The following is an 8,568-nucleotide window of genomic DNA, read 5'->3' as shown; positions in this document are numbered from 1 at the left end:
CCACGTCTGACAATGAGGACGGGAAACGGGTATTGCAGAAAGGACGGCCAGGGAGGTGCGGCTGATCAACATTCCACTCTTCCCTTCTCGCTTCAAAAGAACCCTCTACCTGCACCTGCCTCTTGCTGCCCAGTAGTTTTAGGCACTACATGATCCCATCTGCTGGGGCTGGGCTCTTGCCAACACTTACCACACCCCAGAGCAGCCCTTTCAGAGAATCCAGGGCTCCTCTTTGTCACTCTCTGCTTCTCGCGTCTTGGGTTCTGAGTGGGCTCCAACCCCTGTTGAATCTACGTCAACTCCGAGCACCCTCATGGGGCAGAACTGAACCAGTTGGGGGTCTGATGCCCTGGCCTTTCAATTAGCGACGGAGCGCTTAACCACTGCACCACCAGGGCTGCTTGGTCGACTCCAAAACTGAGTTACTTGGGGAAATGACAGACCCTGGTAGCGTAGTAGTTACTTGTTGAGCTGCAACCCGTGTGGTTGGCAATTCAAAACCACCCGCGGCTTCGAGGAAGAAAGACTGGGTGTCCTACTCCCAGCAACAGTGATGGTCTCAGAAACCCCTGGGGGGGGGGCACTATGAGTCCTCATTGACTCGATGGCAGTGAGTTTGGTGTGGGTTTGGTCCCTCTGCTAAAGGGATGAGGAACCAGAGGTGTGACGCTGGATTGTAGCCAGGTGGCCTGACCGTGGGTGATGTGGAGATATGGAACGCAGAGCTGCCCCTCCATCTGTTGGTGGCTAGCAACTGCCCCTCGCCCTGTCCCTCCCCAACTGGCGTTGGCCATCCCATCCTGCCAATCCTTGCCTCCAAGCGGAGAATTGTCAGAGAGGATACCCAGGGTGTGGCAGCAGCAACATGGAAAGGGGAAGGCGCCAGGGACCTACACGACCCCCAGGGAGCTCTTCCTCCCACTCGCCCCCCTCTGTCACTGATGGCATCTACCTGTCCAACCACACCCCCTGCCTGGAGCTCCCGGGGAAGTGGGGGGTCACAAAGGACCTTCATGTGATTTTCTTGAATCAACTCCCCAGCCTGAGTCATCTGTGGACTTGGACCTTACAAATACAAACCCCTCCCGGTGATGGAAATTATAGCACTTAATTCTCTTATAAGTAAGCCGCGCACACACCGAATGCCTGTGTGCAATACGGACTGGAGAGCTGAGGCCAAGGAAACGAGCCCTGAGTCCCTCCCGGGTGAAAATGGAAAACAAGACAGACGATTCCATCCACTACCATGTCTTCTGTGGTGGAACCAAATAGTACAAATACCAGCATCAAGTTACAGGGAATCCTGCCTTCTGACTTTCTTTAGTTCGCCATCATGAAGGAAGGACAGGAACCATGAGCACCTTTTAGAAATTGCAAGTGGCTTTAAGGATTATACCCAAACCCTCGTCAGACCAATGAGGAAAACAGCTAAGTGTCCAAGATGCGAAACAGAGAAGAAAGCTGATGGTGCCCAGCTATCAGAAGATACAGCATCTGGGGTCTTAAAGGCTTGGAGGTAAACAAGCGGCCATCTAGCTCAGAAGCAACAAAGCCCTCATGTAAGAAGCACACCAGCCTGTGCGATCATGAGGTGTCGAAGGGATCAGGTATAAGGCATCATCAGAACAAAAATCATAGTGAATGCGGGGGGAGTGCGGAGTGGAGACCCAAAACCCATTTGTAGGCCACTGGACATCCCCTTACAGAAGGGTCTCAGGGAGGAGGCAAGCCAGTCAGGGTGCGATATAGCAACGATGAAACATACAACTTTCCTCTAGTTCCTAAATGCTTCCTCCTCCCCTACTACCATGATCCCAATTCTACCTTACAAATATGGCTAGACCAGAGGATGTACACTGGTACAAATAGGAACTGAAAACACAGGGAATCCAGGGCGGATGATCCTTTCAGGACCAGTGGTGTGAGTGGCAATACTGGGAGTGGAGGGAGGGTAGGTTGGAAAGGGGGAACCGATGTCAAGGATCTACATATAACCTCTTCCCTGGGGGACGGACAACAGAAAAGTGGGTGAAGGGAGATGTCAGACAGGGCAAAATATGACAAAATAATAACATAAATTATCAAGGGTACATGAGGGAGGGGAAATTGAAGAACTGATGTGGGGGCTTAGGTGGAGAGCAAATGTTTTGAGAATGATGAGGGCAATTAATGTACAAATGTGCTTTACACAATTGATGTATGTATGGATTGTGATAAGAGCTGTATGAGCCCCTAATAAAATGACTTTTTTAAACAATTTATTAGGGGCTCATACAATTCTTATCACAGTTCATACATATACATACATCAATTGTATAAAGCACATCTGTACAGTCTTTGCCCTAATCATTTTTTTCTGCTCTTTTCTTTTTTTTACATTAATAAAATGACTTTTAAAAAAGTTGTGAAACCGCTCACTCCAAGGTTGACTTCCTGAGGTATATTTTCAATTTGCCCCCCATACACGGACTGTAGTGAAACAATACCACCACCTACAGCAGGAAACGAAGAACAAAGAAAGGCGTCCACCTCTTGTGATGAGCATCATCTCTTACACACCAAGGAGTTATGCGCCAGGGAAGACAGAGATGATCAGGATGAGCCTTCTTTTCTCTTTTCAAAGTTATTATTCATATACATATATGATTTATAATAAATAACATTTACAATAGAGTTATTCCCCTCAAGCAGAATTGTACAATCAGTTTCCAAAGGTTGAACATTTCTGAGACAGGGACAGCTTGTGCTCCTAGACTACCCAGAACCAATTCTTACCCCAACACATAACAAGTACTCCACAGTTCCAGTCACTACCTTTCTGCCGCCATCCAAAGACATGCGCATCAGATCCTGTTAAGAGGGCTGTTATGAGAAGCTGTAGATAGCCCTATATTGGGCTAGCCATTGGCCACCAGATACCGGGTCACTGGTGCGGCTTTAAAGTGTTGTCTTGTGGTTAGGTGTCGTCGAGTGGTTTCCAACTCTCCTAGTGGCCCGATGGCCAAACCAGTGCCCGCTGCTGGGCCACCTGCACAAGCGCTACCACGTTTGAGGCCATGGCTGCAGCCACTGGGTCAACCCATCTGTCACTGGGTAAAGAAAATGCAAATACTAGAAATCAAACAAAAAGCTGTTGCTATTTTCATCAAGAAACACAGTTTGGAGCTAGCTTCTCCCTCTCTTGGTTCCCTATGAATTCAGGCAAGTGACCATCAAGCATCTCAGTAAAAAACGACAAACCTGTAGCTCCGTATTCAAACTATTGATCTACACTACGCACCAGAGCTCCAAGTAACTGGGATCTCATAAGAAGACCAGACGAATGCCTTTCCCACTGTGCTTTGCTTCACAGCTCAGATGAATGAACTAAGCTTGATGCTTCTTACGTTTGCATTTTGGGCGTCTGGCTACATTTTGATATCAGTGCACTCCACACCAGAACGTGCAAGATGACATGATCAGAACGCAAAACACATGGACAGTTTGGACTGGAGGGGGCTTTCCAGAAGAGTCCCTCAGACATACCCCCTCTCTTTGTATCTAGAGAAACAGTTGCAATAAAACAGAGACTTGGTTCCTTGTTCAGTGACATCTAGCAACTATGTCTCCAGTCTTATGTGCAGATCTGTCCCCAGTGCAGGCTTTGCAAACCTTTTGGGAGGACTGGCTGATAACTACTCCTTGGAAGCCAGCCCCTCCCATTCCGGAGCTGCCTCTGCTGTTCCAGAGCATGAATTATAGATGCAAGAGATTACTAAAGCCTGCATATGCATGTGACTTCCCTGCTTGCTCTGGTGTTTTTTAGCTAGTTTGGGGGTTGGTTTTCTGATTCTGTAAATCAGGAAGATGAATAGAAATGCTTATAGCTATCAGTTGCTCTCATAGCTGAAATATCAGTGGTTCAAATACACCAAACCAATCTGCAGAGGCACATAAGATAGTCTGGTTTCTCGGAACATCTACAGGCTGAGAAACCCTACAAAGCAATCCCACACCATCCATACAGGGTGTAGATGACATGGAAACGCCTTGACTGTATCGTGTGTTGAGTTTGGTTTACAGTCCTTACTGTTCTGGCTTTCCCCAAATCCATTGTTGTGATGCCTTGTACAACCAAGAAAGAACACTCTGGACTTGACTCGTGAGCAATTCATTCCACTGGCCCATTTCTAAGAATAATATGTGGCTAGTTAGCATGTATAAATTGGGGCAGCCGCGTAGATTTCATATTGTTCAGAGGATTACGTGACAGGAGATACCTAGTTGCATTAAACCCCTGCCTTCTGATCCAGCTGTGCCGACTTTACCTGTGAAGGACCACGGAGACGCAGTCAAGTTCAGGGAAAGAGAACGCAACCTGCCACTGGAAGTATCTGCCACTGGAAGAACCACAGTCTGTCATTCACCAGCAGAGTGTCCTGTCTCTGGGCTGTGCTTTTGGCCTCTGAGCCAAGTTGTTGGATACATTTGGACCTGCTTTATACATGCTGTTTACTGGGCCAGATTATACTGTATGAGGATCACTTACCTCCAGTAATCAGAATACAGCAATAATATGGCAATGCTTAGAAACACTCTAAGCTGACTAGGTATAAGATTCTGCTCTGCCATTTACTAGGGATGTGACATAGCGCAACTTTGTCCATCTTTGTCTTTTGTTTTTAACTTTCATGGACAATCTCGAACAGACTCCGAATAGATGAATTACCTGTACGAATCGCAGGCTGAAAGCGTTTTCCTAATATTGCTTTTTCCGGGTATATTTTAAAGCACAATTGGGCAAGTTTTGCTGTTGTTTAACAATTCTTGCGCTTTTCAGCTTTCTCAGCTAGGAAGTGGAGACGATCGCGTCTAATCCACGGAGTCCGGCGGTAGTGCCTTAAGCACTGGACTGCTAACCAGTAAGTCAGGAGAAAGATGACGCTTTCTACTCCCTTAAGGAATTCTCATTCGCTCCCTGCCGCGAGTCCATGCTGACTGGTGCCGACCCTTCAGGACAGGGTAGAGCTGGCCCTGTGAGTTTCCCAGACCCTTCACGGGAGAACAAAGTCATGTCTTTCTCCCGCGAACCTTTTGGGTAGGAACCCACTGGGGCAGTTCTACCCAATCCTACACGGTCTCTGTGCGTCAGAATGGACTCGCTAGCCGTGAGGGGGGTTTTCAACTCACGTTGTGGAAAGGAGATAAAATGCCATATAGCAGGGTAAATCGAGAGGACGGGGTTGTCCACAAACATTCAACAAATCAACCCATTGCCATCAGGTCGATTCCGACTCACCGCCGATATTATTTATGGTGATGCTGAAGCGCACCACCCCTGCAATCTAGGTGTACTGCCTTTTCCGGGGTGTAAAAGCCACCCTGCAGAGGAGCGCAGCCGGATTACGCGTTCTAGGAAGAAGCGAGCCCTGGGTCGCTAGGGTAGCGGGCGCCCCCTGCAGGCCACCTTCAGAACTACGGGGCCGGGACGAGGATTGTCCCTCGTGGCGTCCCGTCGCCGCGCGCAGGAACGAGGGGGCGGGACCGGAAGGGGAATCCAGCCGACATCCGGGCGCGAGGCGGCAATCCGAGAAGCACCCAGATTCCTAGCGAGGAATCCCTGAAGCCCAGCCACGATGTTTCGGATCGAGGGCCTCGCGCCGAAGCTGGACCCCGAGGAGATGAAACGGAAGATGCGCGAGGACGTGGTCTCCTCCATACGGAACTTTCTTATTTACGTGGCCCTGCTGCGAGTCAGTGAGTGTTCCCCCCACTACTGGACCGTGAGACCTGCAGGGAGCTCGCTGGCAGCGCCCACAGACCCTGGCCCGACAGGGACCTGGGGACCCTTGAACTGATCTGAACCGTCTGGACGACGGAAGAGAGACTGTGCACCTCGGGTGGAGGGGACATGCGACCTCCGAGGGCAGCTGGTCGGAATGCGGGTACCGCTGTGCACGCGGGGCTGGGCCTGCTCTGGGTAAACATCCTGGCTCGAATGAACGTTCGACCTTAGGAGAGCTTTAAAGATTATCCCCCAGAGCAAAAACGTTCTTGCCTTACAAACAGTTCCTCCGTAGAGACTGTCTGGTTCAAGGTCATTCAGCCATTGAGTGAATGATCTTGAACTAGAATTCAGGGTTCTTAAGCTTAAGCCATTCATGCCACATCCCCTCCCATCAGGACTGTCTGCTCCCTTCCTGTTTATTTGCACAGTGAGTGAAGAAATAATGTGCCCCTTTGAGGGAGGCTGGGGCAAATATCCTTACAGCCCTTTGGCAAAGGAGAACTGGCTTCCAGAGAGGACTTAAGCGAGTATCGGGGTTACAGGCACAGTGACGCTTAGAGCTGGAAGCCACTTTGTGGAGCAGTTTTCTCCTGTGACGGAGAAAGTCTCCGAAATCACGTATCCCAAATTTATGCTTTCTCAGCACTTTGGATTCTTCTCATTCCCCTAGTGCTGTACATTGTTGGCAGGTCTAGATGGAGAGCAAAGGATGCCTCAAATGAGCCCATCGCAAAGTGGGGCACATGCTGAGCATAGGGCAGAGCTCCCTTGGGCAAACCAAAATAAAACCCACTGCCCTGGAGGCGATAGCAACCTATAGACCCCATCAGGCAGAATTGTCCCAGAGGGTTTCCAGGCTGGGTGATGCAGTGCACTGGGGCTGTAAGGATTCCTCTCGTCTTAAAATTGCACAAAGTAATTGGAACTAATAGCTGAAAACTAATTTGGGATTTCTTGGCTTTCTTGTAGCTCCATTTATCTTAAAGAAATTGGAGAGTATATGAAGACTTGGCATCGCCTGAGAATATCTGATGTGAAGAACCTGGTTCCAGTCTTCCTAGCTGCAAATGAATAGGCCCTGAAAGATATACCAGACTCTGATTGAATGGACTTAAAAACTCTGCTTGACAAGAACAAGTTTTTTTTTTCTTTTCTGGTGACTGACTGATTATATAAAATTAATTGGGTAATGTGAAAAGATTTCTTGTGGTATCACACCCTTTTGCCTCTGATACTCCGCCTTCCGTGAATATTGATGTTATTATTATTACATCTTGTCAAACTTCATTTTCCAGCAAGTATTCATCACCAGTGTCTGCAGCAGGTCTGTCTTGACCGCCATCTCTGTGGACCTTTTTGTTTTTGTCCAGAATGTAGTTGTGAAGAGTCCATGACAGTTAGTTATATTTTGTGACAGTCAGCACATAACCACAATGACATCTGACCACAGAGCCATTAGTCTGTATTTTTTTTAAATAAATGTATCACTGTGAAAATTTGGCTTGCTATTTTTCTTATCCCACTTTTTGCTGCAAACCTACAATCGCTGGAGAGACAGTTATAATACTTTGTTCGTTACAAATGACATTTTGGTCTGCCTTTATTTGGGACCAAAATAATTGCTAATTCACCTAAAGATATATTATGCGGAATGTTCTGTGAAAGACAATACTGTTACTTGATGTCGAGGATATGTAATAGCATCCCAGGAAAACAGTGTTATATATTTGGTTGGTTATATATTTAAGGGGGGAGCTCCTTAACATCTTCCTCCAAAGCAACCTACTTTCACCCTGTCTTCGAGTCAGAATCAATATCATCTTACAGCGACAGCAATAGCCCAATTAAAAAATGCTGGAGAGGGAATGGAGGGATTGGAACCCTTATACACAAATGATGGGCTTGTAAATATGTGCTTTGGAAGCGATATGGTGCTGCTTAAAACAACTGGCAGTAGAAATACCATCTGGCCCAGCAGTACCTTTGCTGTGCATATACCTCAAAGATATGAGACAGAACACAAACAGATGTATGCTTTCCGATGTTCACTATAGCAAGAAGATAGAAACAGCCCAAATGCCCATCAAAAGAATGGATAAAAAACTGGTCCATAAAACACAAAATGAAACCCTAAAAAACATATGATTCCCTGAAACACCTCATGACATGAAGAGACAAAATCATTTTGCTGAATAAAGTTAGTCAATCACAAAAGGACAAGCATGAGTCTACTGCTAGAAGGACAAACACCAAGGCTTCTGCTGCCCCGTCATGTAATCAAATCCAGCCTCCCAAGTAACAGGAGCCTGCCTCGTGTTCATTAAGCATACAGCATCCCCCCTCTACATGTACATCTTAAAAATCCCTGCCAGAGGAAGCCTCACCTCAGCTGGGGTCATTTTTCCAAGGTGTGGGGAGAGGGAGGCCATTCAATTGCTGCCAAGCAGCGTGCTAAGGGTGCTCCAAACCAACAGACACTCCTGTCAGGGTGACACTAGACTTCCTGAAAATCCGAGTCAAGATGGGGGGAGGGAAACACACATCTTAGAGAAGGCAGTGACATTCTGTTGCCCAGAAAAAGGGAGAAGCAACTTTGCATCTAGGAAAAATGTTTCACAGTACTTCGATGGAACCCTCGGGGGAGACTGACAGGTACTATGTTCCTAATTGGCCACTAACCTGGTTTCTATCGAGGCCTTGGTGACCCAGTCCATGTGTTAGAGACTATTGGGACTGTTCTTTCCAGGTGCACAGCATCCTTCATTGGCCACACCTGAGGGACTCGGTGTAGAAACTCCACT

The 8,568-nt window shown here is 47.6% G+C and overlaps 1 protein-coding gene across 1 annotated transcript; it reads left to right on the top strand.

The window, feature by feature from the left end:
* Positions 1-5,526: 5,526 nt before the first annotated feature.
* Positions 5,527-7,257, top strand: TOMM5 (translocase of outer mitochondrial membrane 5). Its single transcript, XM_075558982.1, has 2 exons — positions 5,527-5,736; positions 6,737-7,257. The coding sequence occupies exons 1-2, from the start codon at positions 5,616-5,618 to the stop codon at positions 6,769-6,771; spliced, it is 156 nt and encodes a 51-aa protein (XP_075415097.1). The 5' UTR covers positions 5,527-5,615; the 3' UTR covers positions 6,772-7,257.
* The last annotated feature ends 1,311 nt before the right edge of the window (positions 7,258-8,568 follow it).

This window comes from Tenrec ecaudatus, chromosome 10 (genome assembly GCF_050624435.1).
Source record: "Tenrec ecaudatus isolate mTenEca1 chromosome 10, mTenEca1.hap1, whole genome shotgun sequence".
NCBI classification, from domain to species: domain Eukaryota; kingdom Metazoa; phylum Chordata; class Mammalia; order Afrosoricida; family Tenrecidae; genus Tenrec; species Tenrec ecaudatus.
The sequence above is the reverse complement of the archived record's forward strand: the minus strand, read 5'-3'. Positions and strand labels throughout refer to the sequence as shown.